Source organism: Phocoena phocoena, chromosome 13 (genome assembly GCF_963924675.1).
Source record: "Phocoena phocoena chromosome 13, mPhoPho1.1, whole genome shotgun sequence".
In the NCBI taxonomy this organism is placed as follows: Eukaryota; Metazoa; Chordata; class Mammalia; order Artiodactyla; family Phocoenidae; genus Phocoena; species Phocoena phocoena.
The window spans coordinates 64573967-64593278 of NC_089231.1; the positions used below are offsets into that span (position 1 = coordinate 64573967).

The following is a 19312-nucleotide window of genomic DNA, read 5'->3' on the forward strand; positions in this document are numbered from 1 at the left end:
AGGTGGAACTGCCCGATGCAGGATTTCTTCCTTTTTTTTAGAAAAAGGACTGAATTTTCTAGAAGTTGGGCAAGCAGTACATATACCTTACATCTGCTAGAGATTAACATGACACAAGGAGAGGTGCTGACAGCACCCACAGGGTCCAGGGGCGGGAGCACGAGCTGCAGGGGCCCCGGCAGGGTGGGAGAGGAGTGCAAAGAGGGACCGTCACTGCCTTAAAGTGCCCGAGGAGCGGCCGCCCTCCCGGAAGGTGAGACGCAGTGACCGACGGTGAGGGCGGGGTCAGCAGGGCATCAGGAGGGAGGACTAGGGAGGGTGGAACCACTGCATCTTTCAAACCAGAAAGCGATTAGTGACTAAAGCAAGGTGAGCAGTAGGTGCCCTGAAGTACGTACTGCCACAGGTCACCGGAGGGCGACACACACAGGGGTGCCAAGAACAGTTCTCTGGACTGAAGGAATTCTTTGAAAGCATAAAAGCCACAACTACCAGAAACTGCCCCTCCGAATGGCTCAAAGGAGTCAGGTGGACACGCCGAGACAGGCTGGAGACGGGCCCGGGGTCAGGAGCTGGGAGGAAGAACAGCGATGCCTGCGCGTGGCCCGTCCTCGGAGCCCGTGTCCTGTTGGGAAACAGACAGACCGACTGTGAGCTAAGGGTGAACCACGTGGGAAAAGCAGCAGCAGCAGTGCTAGGAAAACGGAAGAGTGAAAAAGCAAAGGAAAAACACTCCTGCGGAAAAGGTCATCTCCCTCAGAACCACGTGGCACGAGTCACACCCGAGGCTCCTCAAGGGTGGGATTGCCTCCACACCCCCATCCCCGGGCACCTTTTCTCTCAGATGTTTCACAGAGGATGTTTCCAGAATACTCAGGGGGAGACACGCACGCTTGCTCACAGGCAGGCCAGCGTCAGTATTCCCCGTTTAGATGCCATTTATTAACCAACGGTCCAAACCAGAGTCTGAGAATCTTTGTAAACACATGTGTGAAGTGGAAAACGCTTCTGCCTCCTATTCTCAGCACATCTCTCTCTCTGGATGAGCAGGTAGGTCAGAATCAACCACACAGGAGGCAGAAAGTGTTTTTTTTTTTAATGCTCAAGTTTTCTGTGACTAAGCACAACAAGCACAACCAAGCGCTGGTAGGAAGCGTGAAGCTGGCGGACCTGGACCCCGGTAATGCAGGAGGGGACCCAATGGCTGCTGTCCTGCCAGGCCCCCCTGGCCCTGCAGATGTCCGAGAATCCCTCAGGAGGCCCCTGAGGTCCCCCATCACTCCCCTAACATCTCTATTTTACTTGAGGAAATTATATTCTGGGTTAAATCTACTCCACCTGTTTCCAGACTAGCAGTTCTCGGCTGTGAGCACAGACAGCTGGGGGTGGGGCGTGGGTGGACGTGGGAATTCCCTCCACCCCGAGGACCATCCTGGGGAGGAGAAGCGCACGTTCTCTGTCTCACGACGAAGCCGCGTGGAGACAGCGTGAGGGTAATCGAGTGTGTCAGGATGCGAGCAAAGCAGACCTTCCTTCCCCTGGAGACGTGGCCTGTTAAACGCCCACCAGCAGGTGTCACCTGGCTCACAGGCACTGCCAGGTGGATAGTCCTTGTCTGCTGCTCGGGACGAGCTCGGGGACAAGACGTGACCTCCTCCTAGAGGCGTGCCACCATGAACTGCAGCCACACCTAGCAGCTGGCAGAAAACTAAAACTGCCCTAAATGCTTTTATCTTTAATGGAACCAAAGGGAAACAAGATTAATGGCCCTAGTAATCAGTCCCCACCACCCCCCGAGAAGGTCCAGCGACAGGCTGGAGAAGGAGGAAGAAAGGCAGGCACCACCTCCTCTTCCCCAGCTTCTCAGGGAAGCAGGTAAGGAGATGGTCTGTAAGGATGAGGCTGAGACCCAAGGCGGGAGGAATCGGAGACTTGTAACAATGTATTAACCACTTATACCTTTTTACCTTTCCAGTGAAAACATTTCTAAAATAGAGCCCCTTAAACAAAATATAATGAACATACTTTGACCCTTTACAATCACTCAGAGCCGCCACTAAGAACATCAGCGAGCAGGGGACACCTAGGGTCTCCTCTGGAGCGGTCCCTGCTGTCCCCTCCAGCAAAGCCCCCACAGCTGTATGAGCACGTTTCCCCGGCGGCCCCGTGTGTCAGAGCACCAACACCTCCAGGCTCTTCTCTGTGCAGTTCTGCCCTCGCTGCAGACTGGGAACTCACACCCACGGTCCCTCCACCTCCCTGGGGAGCAAATCTAGGTGAAAAAAGATTTCTGAGTCTAAAGGACCTGGACTCTCTGCCTACTTTTGCCACCGATGTATAATCTTGAGCAAAATGCTTAAACACACTCCTTCAGTTTCGTCAATCGTAGACCTGGGCTGTGTGCTGACTTCAGAAAACGCTGCTGTGATCATCAAAAGGCAATGTCTGTGAAAGAACCTGGCCCAGAGCTTAACAACGCCCCCAACCCACCCTCCTCTGCACTCACTCTTCTATCCTAGATGACTAAATTATAAGTCAGTCTAGATGTTGGAAATTTCCTTTGAAATGCACAGAAAAAAACAAGATGGAATGATGGGCAGATGGAGGAATGCATGGACAGATACGTGAGAAGGCAAAGAAAGTATAATAAAACGTTAATCATAGGATCGGGGTGGTGGGAATATGGGTGTCTACTGTAAAACCCGCAACTTCTCACAATAGGTAAAAATTGTCATTTAAAAAACGTTTGGGAAAAAAATCAGGCTACAAGCACATTCTGTGCCTTCTGTGTGCCTGGAGGAAGTGAACTAAACACAGAGCAACCCCCCTGCCACTGCCTCCACTGGTGACAGGCCCCAACCCTGGATACTCAGAGCTGGGGTGGGCCCCGGGTGGGCCTGGTCCCCGTGTGCTAATGGCCTCCAGTAGGCATCCAGTCAGCAGCCTTGTCCTGCGGCCCAGGACCCTGGTCACTGTCACGCTCCCCTGCCTGCTGCCTGACCAGCCACCCCACAAGTCCCTGCTGAGGTCCCACCACCCAGACTGCCCAGTGTCAGATGCCCTGACACTTCAGGACCTAAGACCACCTGTGAGGAGAGGCGGGCCCCTCCCCACCAGCAGGGCGCCCCCTCCCGGCGCTCTGCATCTTTGGGGCCGAACCCTCCCCTGGTGCAGCACCACAATGCTGGGCCTGACTCCCCGGGTCCTGCCATGAGGCTGCTAGAAAGCAAAGCCTGGGTCTTACCCATCCATTCCCTCCTACCCAGCACTAAGAAGTACGTGACAGGGATTAAATGAACAATGACAAACTGATAGCTCCATCACCCCCAGATGTTCTACACCAAAGATGTGCATGACGGTCTGTGTCTTTCTCCCCTCTCAGGCCACGTGCTCCTCGGGGGCCACGTTCAGTCCTGTCTGTTCTGCTCACTGGGGTGAGCACACAGCATGTATGCCCTGAAACCAGAAGGCAGGGAAATCAGGGGCCATGAACACACAGGAAAGCAACCCATGGAAGGGACCGTGCAGAAAGTTGCTCAGCTCAACCTTCCAGGCCAGGGGTCAGTGGCCTAATTTGTAAAGAGCCAGCCAAAAGCTTATTCACCCAAGGCAGCCAAGGCTGACCTGGCACGGACACGGGGACGGAAGGGCAGGCCCCTGGCAGAGACAATCCCCCCACCGTGAATGCAGGCAGAGAGGCCAGGAAGGGGTGAAAACGGCTGGGTCCCAGGGGCCGCTTTCCTTCTGCTGGTGAATGACCGCACAGTGCCTTGTGTGCAACAAATTCTTCAAGAGATTGTCCCGATGTGAGGTGTGGACGGATGAACGCTTCCAACCCCACTGGACTGGCCTCCCTGTCCCCTGCGGCATCTCCCCTTCCTGCTCAGACACTTCCTGAAGGTTGGCTGCTGGGGGCACATGTGCTCGGGCTTGGGGTCTGGCCTCCAGTGTGTCCCAGCAAGGGCCTGCCAGTCCCCCTCCCTTGCTTGGTTAGGGAATCGGGGTCTTTCAGGCTCTGCTCCCCTCACTCCCCTGCAGTCACTGCTTCTCCTGACCACACCCCAGTCTGAGCCCCAGGTCTGGAAGCTCCTCTCCCACCCTCTCCTCTGCCCTGGTCCAGCCCTGGTGGCTCTGTGAGTAGGTGAGCTGATCGCATCTGCTTGTAGCCCCCCTTCTGCCCTTCCCTATCCCCTGATCTGAGCTCTGGGGCTGGGACCCTGCCTTAGCACCGCTGCCTGTCCTTGGCAGCTGCTTCTGGTGGGACTGCCAGTGGCAGGCACTGAGAGGAAAAGCCTTCCTTCTTCTGCCTAGTGACACATGGCTCTTCGGGAGGGGTGGTCCTGGGTTTCAGAGGTACTGGAGGGTGGTGGTGACTCAGGCCCCTGAGGTCCCTGGGTCAGTGGCAGTCGGGCTCCTGACGCTCCTCAGCAATGGTGATGCTCCAACAGCTGCAGTTCTGGCAGGGGCCCGGCACCCTCCGGGCCTGCTGACCAGACAGATTCTGGCTCACATCGCTTCCCCTCAGCCCCTGCAGACCCCCGTCTGCAGGAAGCCCCACCGCCCTGCTCTTGTTCTCCAGCCCTTCCACAGCCTCCTGAGTGATCACACACCCTCTGTGTGAAATACCTCAAGCAGCTTCTGATCTCAAGCCTGGATGCTGCCCAACACAGGCAACCTCAGACCAACCCTCAGCCTGACCCCAGTATGTGAAAATAAATAAAAAGGCCCAGGCAGGAGAGAATGGACTTAAGATCCAGCTGAGAATCCCCAATGCCCACCGCTGCAGAATCCCCCACTTCGAAACGCTGCCTGGAGCCCCCTCGGTCACCTGTCTGCAGACCCCACTGCCAGGCCATCCAGCTGTCCCGGGCTGGTCTGTCCAAAGCATTTCCCCAGCAGATGCCTCAATCCTTGGTCATAATTCTTTATCTCACTGCTCATTTCTACAAGAGTTCTAACACAACAAGCCCCACTCTCTCTCCCGTTCCGTATATTCTCGAAAATTGAGATCTGTGTTTCCTCTTTTTGAACACTTTTTACCTGTCTCCTCTGCTAGGATTTACTATATGGTTAAAGCTCCAGGTACCTGAGAAATTTAAGATCTGTATCCTGGCTGGAATCTAGCGGTCTCTTCAAAAATGAGTTCTTTGAGCTTTTCCTTGGGCAAGTCATCCAATTCCATGTCAAACTTGAATGGTGCTTCGGCGATGGGCTTGAAAAGAAAACAGAACGTTTAGACAAAAGTGGTTGTGGCTGAGGCAGTCATTCACTGCTCCACAGAAAGACCATAGCTCAGGCTTTGGAACTGAGATGGCAGGACTGGCACCTGGGGTGAGCAGCCCTGTGCTGCACCCCAGTCACGGAAGTGCACCCCCCGAGAGCCCTGAACCAGTGAGAGGGAGCGTCCCCACATGATTCTCCAATGTCTTCAGGCACTGCATGCACATGGCAGCCACAGGAATCTGCTGTGATGGGAGGGCTGCTGCTGGTGGTAGTATGTGTACACAATCAAGACCCTCAATACTTGAACAGATGCATTTGATTACATACATTACGGTATCGTTATATGAAGAAGTAATATGGAGCCATTAAAGAGTGAAGCCGCAAGGAAGGTGAAAATCATGGCAAATGCCCATATTTGTGTTAAACAGAATGAACTCTATTTTTAAAATTTAGATATAGAAATATAAGACCGAGAAGGAAACACTCCAAAATTTTAATAATGATAACCGCATAACAAGACTACAAAGTGATCTTTCTTGTATTTTTCTGCAAGTTTTTGCTTTTCTTTAGTATACTTTCTCTATAAATAACCAGAAATCTAATACTGTCTATTCATATCAAAAAACCTCCATGCATACTCAATGACAAAAGATGTAACTAGTCAGTTAATGTTTTGATTTGTAAGCACCCCCCTCCAAAAGAATGCAATGTTACAGAACCTGATGATGATACAGCTGTTACCAGGCACCCCAGACCTTATCCATGTCACCCTCACACCATGTATTAAGGGGGAGGAAACGTGCACCCCGAACTCTGCGCTAGGCCCTGGCCTCTTGAAAGGGGGAAAAGAGAAAAACAAGCAGCTCCCCTCCCTGAAGGAGGGCTCGACGTACAGGACCCTACACATGCCACCCTTCTAATCCGCCTGGCCCCCTTTGGGTGTGGGGTACCACCCCAGCCTGAAAGTAGGACGTGGGGCTTAGGAAACCACCAGCTCACAGGGCAGTAAGAGCCCCAGGTCCCATGTTTTCAGCTGCTCCTCTGTTATGTACCACGGAGGTTGCGTCAACTGTTTCTGGGAAAGGCTGTGGAAGGGGAAGCTGACTGATATATGTTTGATTTCCTCTTTCTCTTTTTCATGTAACTGCTTTTCACTTTTGTAGTTAGTTCTTCCTTTCCTCTTCCATTTCCCCTTTAACACATTCCTCTTGGTTCTCCCTTCTTAAAAAACAGGAGTGTGAAGGCTTACTGTCTATGTATTTGAACCTCAACTAGAAAGATCCACATTTCTGGTTCCTACTGCACTTTCCTTCATTATCCTCCAGAGAACAAAGTTAAAAGTGAGTCCCCAGAGGAACCAAAGAGCCAAGGAATGGGGACTTTTGGACAGAAGATGCCCGACGTGCAGCACCTTCACCTGGATGCCCAGTGTGCACTGGAGACTCGCACACGCACCTCTGCGACCAGCATTCCTCATCACGACAGGCTCTCGTGTCTCTAGGGAGGCACAGACGAAGCCACCAAGCTCTGGTGGGACTGTCTTGGCTGACCTGTCCCCTCCTCCTCTCCACCCTCAGGGTGGGCCCTGCAGTTCCATGTCTCTTCCTGCCACAGGCCATGACCAGTCCTGGGATCCCTTCCCTGCCTGTGCTCCCCTCCCCTTCCATTTCCCCGGCCCCACCCATTGCAGGGGACCTAGAGGAAGGGGTTTCAGGCTGTGGGGACAGCACTAGTCTCAGGCACATGATGGCAGGGCCACTCAGGCGGGCGGGTGCAGGCTCTCACCTCGTCACTTGGGTCGTAGTACTGCTCCAGGTACGGGTGGGCCAGAGCCTGTTCCACCTCAATCCTCTTATGAGGGTTGAACGTCAACATCTTGTCCAGTAAATCCAGAGCTACAAAGAGAAAGGTTTTGAAGAGGTGAGAAGCCAAAGAAACAGTCAATGAAATACTCTCTCGTCTTCCTGTTTAAGTCCACTGACCCACAAGACAACCGAGCTAAAGGAGCCCCCACCACCCAGGGGTGCCTGTTCCATCTCTGAGCTTGAGTCTGAGCACCTGTTAGTAGAGACCCAGACTCAGGAAGGTGATATGCTCAGCAAAGGCTCCACATAGTGGCCAGGATTCAAGCCCAAGTCTGCCCCCAAAACCTGGCCTTGTCCTAAATCACGGCTCTGCTCACAGGGTCAAAAGCAGAGGTTTTATGTATGTACTGCTCTTAAGTCAACTCCAAAGTCACTTCTGCAATGGTCACTGCCTCCCATGTGGTTTCAGCCTCCTCCTTCCAGGTACTGGCTGAGAGGCGTGTGTAAAGCACAGGCCCCCTGGCCTGCTCTGTAGCCTGGCGTCTTTCTCCAAGGCCCCAAACTACAAGTATTCTCTCGACCTGGCCGGCAGTTCAGCCCTGACCACCTCTTTCATGTCGACAATGCAGCAAGGCAGCAAGTGCAGGGCCAACAGAAACAAGCCAGAGGCGGTGGCCAATGAGCAGCCTGCCCTGGGGCCTCTGCAGAGTATCTAGGCACCACCTCAGGCCGCGAGGACAGCCAAGGGGCACGGCTGACAGTGGCTGGGACCAGGGTTAAGGGTCATGTGACAAAATACTTCCTGTATTTAGTGTCAGAAGTAGGTTTCAATGAGGGAGAATACATGCTAGAAAAGACATCACTGTTCTGGTAAAGAGATAACAAAGAGGGCTTCTTTTAAAACTATCTCCTTTTATTTAACAATGCTCAGACCAGTGGTGCTCACGGCCCTGAGACACCCCTGAGAAATCCAAGGGCTCCAAGAAATAAATCTAAAAACTACTAGGTAGGGCTTCCGTGGTGGCGCAGTGGTTGAGAGTCCGCCTGCCGATGCAGGGGACACGGGTTCGTGCCCTGCTCCGGGAAGATCCCACATGCCGCGGAGCGGCTGGGCCCGTGAGCCATGGCCGCTGAACCTGCGCGTCCAGAGCCTGTGCTCCACAACGGGAGAAGCCGCAACAGTGAGAGGCCCGCGTACCGCAAAAAAAAACTACCAGGTAATTATTAAGAACACACATTTTTAGAAAATGTATTGACACTAACAAAAACAAAAGCACTGGCATCTACTTAATGAAGCCTTGTTACTCACGGTGATAGCTTCTTATTAGGTTATCAACCTCATCCATCTGCAAATGAGCACCCGACTCTAAGCTCTAGGATAAAGAACGGTGATGGAAAATCACTGTAGTCACTAGGAAATGTGCTCCCCGATGGAGAGCAGCTGGCGGCTGGCCAGGAAGTCGCCAGGAGAGAGCGGGTGGGTGGGGTGCCCCACTGCCCAAGGTTGGGGCCCCCATGTGCACATCCCTGCACACCACCCCTACTCACCTTCAATCAGGAGATCATTGATGTGGTACACTGTGCGATGGACATGGTAAGAAATTGCACACAACAAAGGACTTTTTTCATGTCCATAAAGTGAAGTGTGAAAAACAGTACGTTTTTTTTAAAGCCCACATAATGAATTTCTACAAATAGTACATTTTCAAACTGGTAGATGGGCGAACACACCTGCTGGGCCTCAGAGCCCTACCATACCTAACACAGGTACTAAAACCGACCTCATTTCCCGCTCCTACCCCCCTCCCCTCCCCTAGAGCTCACAGACATTTCCCCAAGGACTGCCTTGAGACCAGATAACCTCCATCCATGTCAGAAGAAGTCAAGGGCCCAGCCACAGTCAAGAGTCTAACAGCATTATTTTTAAATTCCAAGTCTTGTTGATATTAAGGAGGGATGCATTCCAAGGCAACTGGATGCTCTGCAGCTGACACACTCCTAAAACAGACCTTTCAGTTCCTTCAAGTTCAATCCTAGGCAACAACTTCAAAAGAAAAGAGCTTTTAAAATTTTTTTTTGCTACTTGAAAACTGACTGGCTCTCCAGCCTCTTTTGACTGCAGCGCTATTTCTGCACTGCTTGCAGCTACAGGAGGGGAGGAGGGGGAGATGGGAAGCAGCTGGCAGGTGCTGCTCCCACAGTCAGAGAGCCTGGCCTCCCTCCTCCCACATGCTCAGCATCCCGCTGGCACCACTCCGACGTATGAATCACGCTGGCTGTGCATAGGATGCAGATTTTATTTGCCCTAAAAGACTGAAGCCCCTTCAAGGCCAGGATGACATCTGACCACAATCCTGACTCTCCCTGGTGGCGGCCATGAGCCCACACCTCCCCTCTAACTCCGGGGTGTGTGCAGCAACATGACCCCACCCTTCCGGCTCATCAGTCACTTCTCCTTCCAGGTCCTGGGGTGGGTCACCCGGCTGGCAGCACTGCTTTGGGGCCATCTCACCTACCCAGCAACACTCTGATCCCAGATTAAGGTTGCCATCTGTCACTTCCATCCTCAGCTCGAATTTCTGAGCAGAGGCAGAGAAAAAGGCCACCTGTGCAGACTGTGCCACCACAACAGTGCTTCTCAAACTTTCTGATCTCAGAGCCCTACTCTTGAAAACTACTGAGGATCAATTATTAAAAAGCAGCGAATTCAACTCACAATTCAAACAACTACACAGCACCATCCTTTGAGGAAACCACTGCACTCAGTACGTGGCAGATGTGTTCTGCGTGCACTTATCCCGCGCTGTCACATGGAGCACTAAAAAGACTGGCACAAAGGACAGGACACAACAAAGCGACTTCTCTGTGCTGCTTCACCAAAGGCACCTCACACGCAGCTGCCCTGGTTTTAGCTGGGAGGCTGGCACTGCCGCCTCGCCCTGCACTGAGCACAGATGGCAGCACAAGGGACAGGGTGTAGGATGCCTCAGTGTCATCATGAAAGGAGTTTTCACCTCACCAACCCCCTGGAAGGATCTTGGGGACCTTAGAGGTCTAAGGAGCACACTACCAAGAACTGCTGAGCCACAAAAACTCAAGATCTTTAATCTTATCATGGTCCCCAAGAGCTCGGGGAAAGCCCTGGTCAGCCCTTCTCTACTCACATGGGTGGATCATGCCCTTCCTGCCCACTGGCCCTCATTCCGCTCAGCACAACTTTCTGAGAAAATCAAGATCCCCAGGGGTGACCTTCCTGGGCGTTCCTCCACCAGATCCACATGCATCCTTCTGTTCAAAGAGGAGACCCTCTCCCCACCCAAAGCCGATCCTCCCTGCTGCCCTCACCTGGCCCAGTCCTTTCTGTCTCCATGTTCCCACTCCTCTTATGTGGTCACCCATGACCTGAACTGGAGGCCTCTATGCCATGTGGAGGTGCTGAACTCGGCCACATTCTCACAAGGCATTATCTGTGTCCATCTCCTCTACAGGTTGCGAGAATCCCCATCCCTCCCGCACTGCCCAGGGAAGATTCTTGTCCAGCTCCTTACACATCTCACTCTTCACCTCCTCAGCCTCTTCCAGGATTTCAGATGCCATCTGTTAAAAAACTCCTAAATCTATTGTCAGCTCAGGACTCTCACTCTCTGTATACAGAGACTCTCTGTAGGTAATGAAATAGAATACAGCTTATCCCATTGAGAACATATATATGTATATGCATTTACAGGAGCAGTAATAAAGTCTGGAGGCTTTTCAAATACCAGGTTATCTGAGAAATGGACACAGACTTCTCACAAGAACGGCATTTTTTAAAATTTCAAAAAATAGGGGAATTCTCTGGCAGTCCAGTGGTTAATACTCCACTCTTCCACTGCAGGAGATACCAGTTTGACCCCTGGTCGGGGAACTAAAATCCCGCATGCTGCATGGCATGGCCAAAAAAACCCCCCCAAAACCAAAAACCAAAAAACAGAAGTGGGACCGAGAGAACAGAATTCCTCATCTTTCTTCACGCGCTGACAGCCGTCTGCTGGCTTTGCGCACCTGCCCTCTAACCACACGGAGCTGCACTTGCCATGGGGGAGCTCTCAGGCTTGCCCGTGGGAGCGGTGACACCAGCTCGGCCACATTCACCAGGTTCTCTTGGCCACAGTGACTGTCAAGGGTGTGGACACAGAGGCAGTGAGTGTCAGCCCTACACTTGGGCTAAAACTATCAGGAAACAGGTCAGCGTGAGCCTGGAGATGCTGGTGGCCATCGTGTCACCATGAGAAAAGAGGCTGGTTAACAAGAAAGATGGAACAGAGGAAGGCAATGCTGAACGACGAAGTCCAGATTGTGGTCAAAGAAGCTACGCCTGGAATCAAAGCCCTGCTGGGCCTGTCGGTTCCGAGAGCCGGTGAAGTCCTTCTTCAGGCCAAGGCCAGTCCCAGTGGGTTCTCATGAAGTGGATGGAGAAGGCCTCAAAGAGCCGACCCTCCAGTCTGTGACGACTCACCCCACGCCCACAGCCCCATCGCTCAGTGGGAACCACTGCTCATCTCTGGACATGTTTTGTAGAATTTCCCTGTGCATCTTCTTTCACACAGTTGAGATCATATTATACATAACAAAGGCTGTGTTATTTCCTCAGTCAACACTGCTCATTAGTATTTTCCCATGCTACAAAAACTTTGTAAAAATCACTTTTAGGGACTTGATATAATATTCCTTTGAGTAGATGTATCAGTTGACTCTGATCCATGAACAATGAACAGTTAGCGCTGAGGTTGTTTCTAACAATTTTTTTAAAAATTTATTTATTTATTCTTGGCTGCGTTGGGTCTTCATTGTTCCGTGTGGGCTTCTCACTGTGGTGGCTTCTCTTGTTGCGGAGCACAGGCTCTAGGCCTGTGGGCTTCAGTAGTTGTGGCTCGCAGGCTCTAGAGCATAGGCTCAGTAGTTTTGACGCACAGGCTTAGCTGCTCCGCGGCATGTGGGATCTTCCTGAAGCAGGGCTCGAACTCGTGTCTCCTGCATTGGCAGGCAGATTCTTAACCACTGTGCCACCAGGGAAGACATTTCTAACAATTTAACACGGCCCAGACTAAACTCACAACTGCTAACTCCCGACTGGCTCCTCCCACAGTGACCCTCGGCTCAGCACCTCTTCGTGGAAGTTGTGTGTTCTTATCCTTTACTCATGTATTTATCCACTGATGTCTTAGAGTTCTCTCTGCTCTTTAAACACTAATAACATTAACGAGAAGTCTAACATTAAGAACTACTGCTCTTAACCCTGCCTAATATTCTTAGCTCTCAACCTTCCCAATTATCCTATGAGGTAGGTAAAACTTGCCCCAATTTTGAGATGAGGAAAATGTGGAAAAGTGAGGTCACAAGTCTGCACTCAGGAGGCCAATCGCAGAGCACAGGACCTAACCACCTCGTGTGTGGCCATCAACAAAACAGGATAGGGATTCTTTAGATGTTATTCAATCTAGAACAAATTATACCTATTTGTCTACACCTAGTCTAATCTAGTTTAAATTTTAAACTTTTAAATCTATTACCTTTCATTTATGTTTGTCTTTTTTTTTTTTTAATTAATTTATTTTTGGCTGCATTGGGTCTTTGTTGCCGTGCACTGGCTTTCTCTAGTTGTGGCGAGTGTGGGGCTACTCTTCATTGCGGTGCGCAGGCTTCTCCTTGCGGTGGCTTCTCTTGTTGCGGAACACGGGTTCTAGGTGCGTGGGCTTCAGTAGTTGCAGCATGCAGGTTCTAGAGCGCAGCCTCAGTAGTTGTAGCACACAGGCTTAATTGTTCCGCGGCATGTGGGATCTTCCCGGACCAGGGATTGAACCCGCGTCCCCTGCCCTGGCAGGCAGATTCTTATCCACTGCGCCACCTTGGTTTGTTTTTTTTTTTTTTTTTTGCGGTAAACGGGCCTCTCACTGTTGTGGCCTCTTCCGTTGCGGAGCACAGGCTCCAGACGCTCAGGCTCAGCGGCCATGGCTCACGGGCCCAGCCGCTTCGCGGCATGTGGGATCTTCCCGGACCGGGGCACGAACCCGTGTCCCCTGCATCGGCAGGCGGACTCTCAACCACTGCGCCACCAGGGAAGCCCCCTTGGTTTGTTTTTAAAGCTTAGGAAGATATTCTTCCCCCACGCAGAGATCAGAAAAATACTGAATGCTCTAAATACCGCTAGTTTTTAATAGTATGATTTTTTAAAAAGTATTTGATCATCAATTGTTTTGGAATTCACTTTGATGTGTGAATAGTGATTTAAATTGGTTTTCTTCCAAACAGCTATTCAACTAGCCCAGTACCATCTGCTGAAGAATAATCATTTCTTCCCCCTCACAGGAGTAATTTTGGAGAGAATCCTAAGCTAGATTCCTTTGAAGAAAAATCTACAATACTACTGGTTCAAGGGACTCAGCAGTCAGAAATTTCCAACAAACATGTGAAAAAATATTCAACCTCACTCTTAATGAAAGAAAAACAAATTAAAATGTCACTTCCCCCCCATTTGGTTGGCAAACCCAAAAGTGCAATACCCAGAATTGCTGGAACAAAAGACATGTGACAGAATTGCCAAGCTGCCTTTCAGAGAGACTCCACGGATTCACACTCCACCAGCTGCCTCTGAGAAGATCCCCTGCCTTGACCACACAGTGGGTTATCAAACTCTGTGATTCTTACTACTGTGATGAGTGGGAAAAAAAATGGAATTACTGACCTTTCAATGTTCATATCTCATATAATAAATAACAATGAGTCCCTTTTCCTATATTTAAGAGACATTTACATTTCTTTTTCTGTGAACTATTTGAGTTCACTTGGGTTTTCCCATAAGATCTTATGGAAAAATGTGAACAAACATTTTGGCCAACCCAATACTATTAACCAGACTTAAAAGTGCCAGTGTTTCAGCTTGAAAGTTTTAATTTCTTGAGATCCCCGAGGTCCTCCATTCATTTCTTCCTGTTATCTTCATGCAAATCTAGACTATTAGCTACCTGCATGCAGGTTCTTAAATCTGTCTTATTGCTGTTCTATGTCCAGGGCCTTAGAACAAGACACCCATCTATTTATTAAATGAATACATTTACCAATGCTGTACTAAGAAACTAGAAGCAACCTGGTGGCATATAAATATGGCCCCCATTTCTTTGCAGCTCCTCCCATGAAGGGGTGGATTCATTTCTCCCCCTCTTGAGTCGGGCCTGACCTTGTGATGTGCTCTGACCAACGGACTGTGGCAGAAATGTCCATTTCTGAGACCCGGCCAGGAGAGACCTTGCATCTCCTGCTCTGGTTCTTTTGGAATGCTGTTGCCAGCATGAGAAACCCAGTCTGGTCCACTGCAGGACGAGAGCCAACGGGGTGCTAGGTGCTCTGAAGCACCCTTAGGCCATGCAGCATGAGGCGAGCCGAGCAGACCCGCCCAGCTGCACCAAGCCCCACCAAGCCCTGTGGGCTTTGGAACAAATATGTGTTGGTCGGGTTTTTTTAATTTTTGTTAATAAGGGTCAATTTTAGTAAGATCCTCTTCTATATCTTATTTCACAAGGTGCCACATTAATCTAGTTTTGGTTTGGTTTGGTTTGACTGAACTGTTTCTAAGTTTCAGGTGTGCAGCATCATATGGGGTGATCTGAAGGCCCGGGGTTGTGGAGGGGTTTGTTGCACAGCAACAGATAACTGATGTGAATGTCAACGTCCAACATGAGGTTGTGAAAGACACTACAGGCCACCCACAAGGGAACGTTATGTACCCATTCTTTATAACTACAGAGACATAGAAAGGACCCAAGATATATAAATGAAAAACTCTGTCTTGAGATCTCAGAACCTAGTCCTACCAAAACCAGTAGTATAGACATTCACACAACCCTGTGATGCAGGTACTAATATTTTATAAATGGGAAAACAGAGGCCCAGAGAGGTTAAGTAGTTTGTCCAAAGGATGCTCAGCTGGTAAGTGGCTGGGCTGTGGACTGAACCAGAGAAGGTCTGGCTGTAAAGCCTGTGCTCTGGACACATGATGTTTTATGCCCATTTCAGCACTAAACTCCATCTTTCCACTTGATTCTATGTATAGTTCTTCCCCGCTTTTTCATTATATTCACCCAATACCTACAATTCAAATTTAACTGGATTTTAGTGGGGTTAATTATTACCTGAACGAACCAATCTCAAAGTTCATGACCTTAACCTAAGGAAAATAAGCTAAAAAAAACCTCAAATAATTTGATGCAAATTATGACTAACCAGAGAAAAGAATGAGGAAACAAACAGGAGAAAAGCCCAAGAGTTCTGTTTCTTGTAAGGTCTTAATTATACAGTTTTGTTATGTACACACCTCTTAAAAAAGGCAACTCAGGAAATCAGATCTAGGTAACATGCTTGGGATGGACGATACAGCACACAAGCCAATCTAATCAGTAACACGTGCAAGGCATGCGAAGTTCTAATTTTGAAAATTCTGCAACTAGAATACATTATATAACTATAACTAAATAGGTAGAAGCTGTGCACACTTTGGTAGAGCAAACATTAAAGGTTATTTTGGGATTCTGATAATTAAGACTATTTCTTATTCTCTGACTTATTTTTTCTATACGTCCAAACTGTCTACCATAATCATACACTACCTTTATATCAGAGAGTTTAAAAGACAGTTCCTCTTATATCCAAAAGAAATTCAATTTTAAACCAAGTGTTTCTGAAACTTGGCTCAGGTCAACACATAAAACAAATTTAACATCTAAGTAAATCGTTGTTAACGTTAAAAAATACACATATATGTACACACACACACATACATATGCATACACACATATTAGAAAAAGGTAAAATTCAGTCAACAGCAGACTGGATGTAAATATTGTAATATCACTGCACCAACATGTCAGCAAGCTGTTCTTGGGTTCCCTCCTCTGACCTCTTCCTTCCACTCTAAGGACTCCTGTGATGACACCAGGCTCATCTGGACAACCCATGCTAATCTCCCCACCTTAAAGTTAGCTGATGAGTAATCTTACTCCTCTCTGTCATGTAACCTAACATGGATTCAGTTTCCGGGAATTAGGACACGGACATCTTTGGGCATGGGGTCATTATTCTGCCTACCACACTTTCATGACAGCATAAAGTTAAAAAAAATAGCTGCCTAATACATTTAACAGGTACATGTTAAGCAGGAATGAAGGATAATATAATCATTAAACAAAATTAACTTATAAGATATCAAAGACTGGGGCTTCCCTGGTGGCGCAGTGGTTGAGAGTCCGCCTGCCGATGCAGGGGACACGGGTTCGTGCCCCGGTCCGGGAAGATCCCACATGCCGCAGAGCGGCTAGGCCCATGAGCCATGGCCGCTGGGCCTGTGCTCCGCAACGGGAGAGGCCACAACAGTGAGAGGCCTGCATACCGCAAAAAATAAAAAAATAAAAATAAAAAAAAGGGGCTTCCCTGGTGGCACAGTGGTTGAGAGTCCGCCTGCCAATGCAGGGGACACGGGTTCGTGCCCCGGTCCGGGAAGATCCCACATGCCGTAGAGCGGCTGGGCCCGTGAGCCATGCCCACTGGGCCTGCGCGTCCAGAGCCTGTGCTCCGCCAACGGGAGAGGCCACAGCAGTGAGAGGCCCACGTACCGCAAAACAAACAAACAAACAAACAAAAAAAAAACAAAACAAAAAAGATATCAAAGACTAAAATCCAATGTATGACCTTTCTCTGTTATGGAACATGCTCTTGGAACATATCTAAGATATCTTCACCCAACCTAAGGCCATGAAGATTCTATCCTGGTTTTTTCTCAAAGCTTAATAGCTTTACTCCTTCTATTTAGGTCCATGTTACTTATTTTTTGCACACAAAGGTCTAATCGTTCCAGCATCATTTGTTGAGGAGACTGCCATAGGCACCAGTACAGATAAATCTAAATCTGAAATGCATTCTGCTGAGTGGAAAAATCCAGACATAAAAGGCTACGTATTACATAATTGCAATTCTATGACATTCTGGAAAAGGTAAAGCCATAGGGACAGGAACCAGATCAGATGTTGATTGCCAGGGACTAGGCGAGGGAACTGACTACGAAGGGGCACAAGGCAACCTTTCAGGACAATGAGAATGCTCCAAAACTTGACTGTGGTGAAGTTACAGGACTGCATTACATTTGTTAAAATTCAAAGACTTGCACAACTAAAAAGGGTGAATTTTACTCTATGTGAATTATTCTGTGATAAACCTTTCAAAATGATCAAATGACAAGATGACCTTAAAAAAACTGAACTTAATCCAAGTTAAAAAGCAGCAAAGAAACTAAAACGTGGAAAACTAAACAGTCACCTCCAGACTCCCTTACCCTATGGCTCCTGCTCCTAAATAAGAGGGAAGAAAGCAATGAAGAGTGAGCACCAAATAAGGCATTATCCAACAGCCACAGACTAGTGACCTACTGCTTTAATGAATAAGACAAAGAAACAAAAGCTAAGCCTAAGAAAAATAATCAATGAAATCACATTTACCTTTGGAGTCAGCATTTGGGAACAGCCTGTTCCATGGCACCTTATTTTTGTGCGGAAGAGAAAGCAAATAGTTCCTAGCTTTTAAATTTATTATACAATTCAGGTCTTCCTGGGATGGGGATCCAAGAATACCTATCAGATAAAATAATCAGCTGTTAATTACCAAGACCAAGGTAAACCAACTGCATACCATCAGCAGTGGGGCAGAATGGGCACTGACATTCAATGTCTTCTCACTATCTCCCAATGCTTTTTACAAAGTCCTTAATGTTTTAAATCAAGGAAGATTTTAAAAAAGCTCATGTCCATCACAGGTTGAAGAGTTGCTGGAACTCTTCTTAATTTCCTGAGGGTACTCTGATGTACACAGTGGGTCCCCAGAATGCTCACGAACCTTACCCAGAATGTGGTTCAGCTGGTCGAGGTAATGCTTCCCCGGGAAGATGGGCCTGTTGGAGAGCATCTCTGCCAGGATGCAGCCTACAGACCAAATATCAATGGACTTGGTGTAGCCCTGCAGTGGAAAGGAGAAAAGATGAATGACCTCTGCTGTTCCATGACACAACGAGACCTTTCTGCATGACAGGCACAGGGCTGCCGGAGTGTCAGCTTCTCCTCTGGCTCTATAATTCAGAAATAAGGGACCATGGAGAGACAAATATCATTTGATTTTCTTATAAGACACTAAACAACCCAGATTGCTTGATTTTATTTCTCTCTTCAAAGTTGATTAACTTGTTATTAAGTTAGAATTTCTGCAGTATACTTCATATCTTTTTTTTTTTTTTTTTTTTTTTTTTTTTTTTTTTTTTGCGGTACGCGGGCCTCTCACTGTTGTGGCCTCTCCCGTTGCGGAGCGCAGGCTCCGGACGTGCAGGCTCAGTGCCCATGGCTCACGGGCCCAGCCGCTCCGCGGCATGTGGGATCTTCCCGGACCAGGGCATGAACCTGTGTCCCCTGCAACGGCAGGCGGACTCTCAACCACTGCGCCACCAGGGAAGCCCTACTTCATTTCTTTTTTCAAATGATTTGAGAGAAAGAATCAGAATCCTTGTAAGCTGAAGCTGGAAAAAGAAAAAAATAGAGACAACCACTGATTGCTTTAGGACATTTGTGGCCCACTTACTCATTTTGGAAACCTGGACTTCCCTGGTGGTGCAGTGGTTAAGAATCTGCCTGCCAATGCAGGGGACACGGGTTTGAGCCCTGGTCCGGGAAGATCCCACATGCCACAGATCAACTAAGCCCGTGTGCCACAACTACTGAGCCTGCACTCTAGAGCCCACAAGCCACAACTACTGAAGCCCGGGCGCCTAGAGCCCATGCTCTGCAACAAGAGAAGCCACCACAATGAGAAGCCTGTGCACCGCAACAAAGAGTAGCCCTCACTTGCTGCAACTAAAGAAAGCCTGAGTGCAGCCACGAGGCTCAAAGCAGCCAAAAAATAAAAATAAAAAACAAATAAATTAATTATAAAAGGTGGGGGGGCATTGCTACATTTCCAGAATATCTTTATCTATTTTGAAAATCATTAAACACAAAACACAACAATTACCCATGATCTCTGCCGAAAAGAAGCACGTGCTGGCTCCTTCATGTCTCACTGATCCCTATTGCTTATCTCCTTTCTCTATTGATTTTTCAGGTGTATTTTTTCTTTTAAAGGAATTCAGTGAAAAGACATGGAAGAATGATCATACAACAGTAAAAAAAAAGATGTTACTATATAAGTTGAGTTTTATGGAGAATGCTTAGGCATAG

At 48.7% G+C, this 19312-nt stretch overlaps 1 protein-coding gene across 2 annotated transcripts in view; it reads right to left on the bottom strand.

Annotated features, from left to right (window-relative positions):
* Positions 1 to 312: 312 nt before the first annotated feature.
* MAPK1 (mitogen-activated protein kinase 1) overlaps positions 313 to 19312 on the bottom strand; it is a 93496-nt gene continuing 74496 nt past the window's right edge. The window contains exons 5-9 of one of the 2 annotated variants that reach the window (XM_065890583.1): positions 17951 to 18065; positions 17552 to 17683; positions 7009 to 7118; positions 5087 to 5212; positions 313 to 625 (exon numbers count right to left, since the gene is read on the bottom strand). In XM_065890583.1, the coding sequence (XP_065746655.1) occupies positions 5096 to 5212; positions 7009 to 7118; positions 17552 to 17683; positions 17951 to 18065 (474 nt within the window). In that variant the 3' untranslated portion in view covers positions 313 to 625; positions 5087 to 5095. Of the gene's footprint in view, positions 626 to 5086; positions 5213 to 7008; positions 7119 to 17551; positions 17684 to 17950; positions 18066 to 19312 lie in introns of those variants that run through there. The other variant, XM_065890584.1, reaches the window with a different exon arrangement.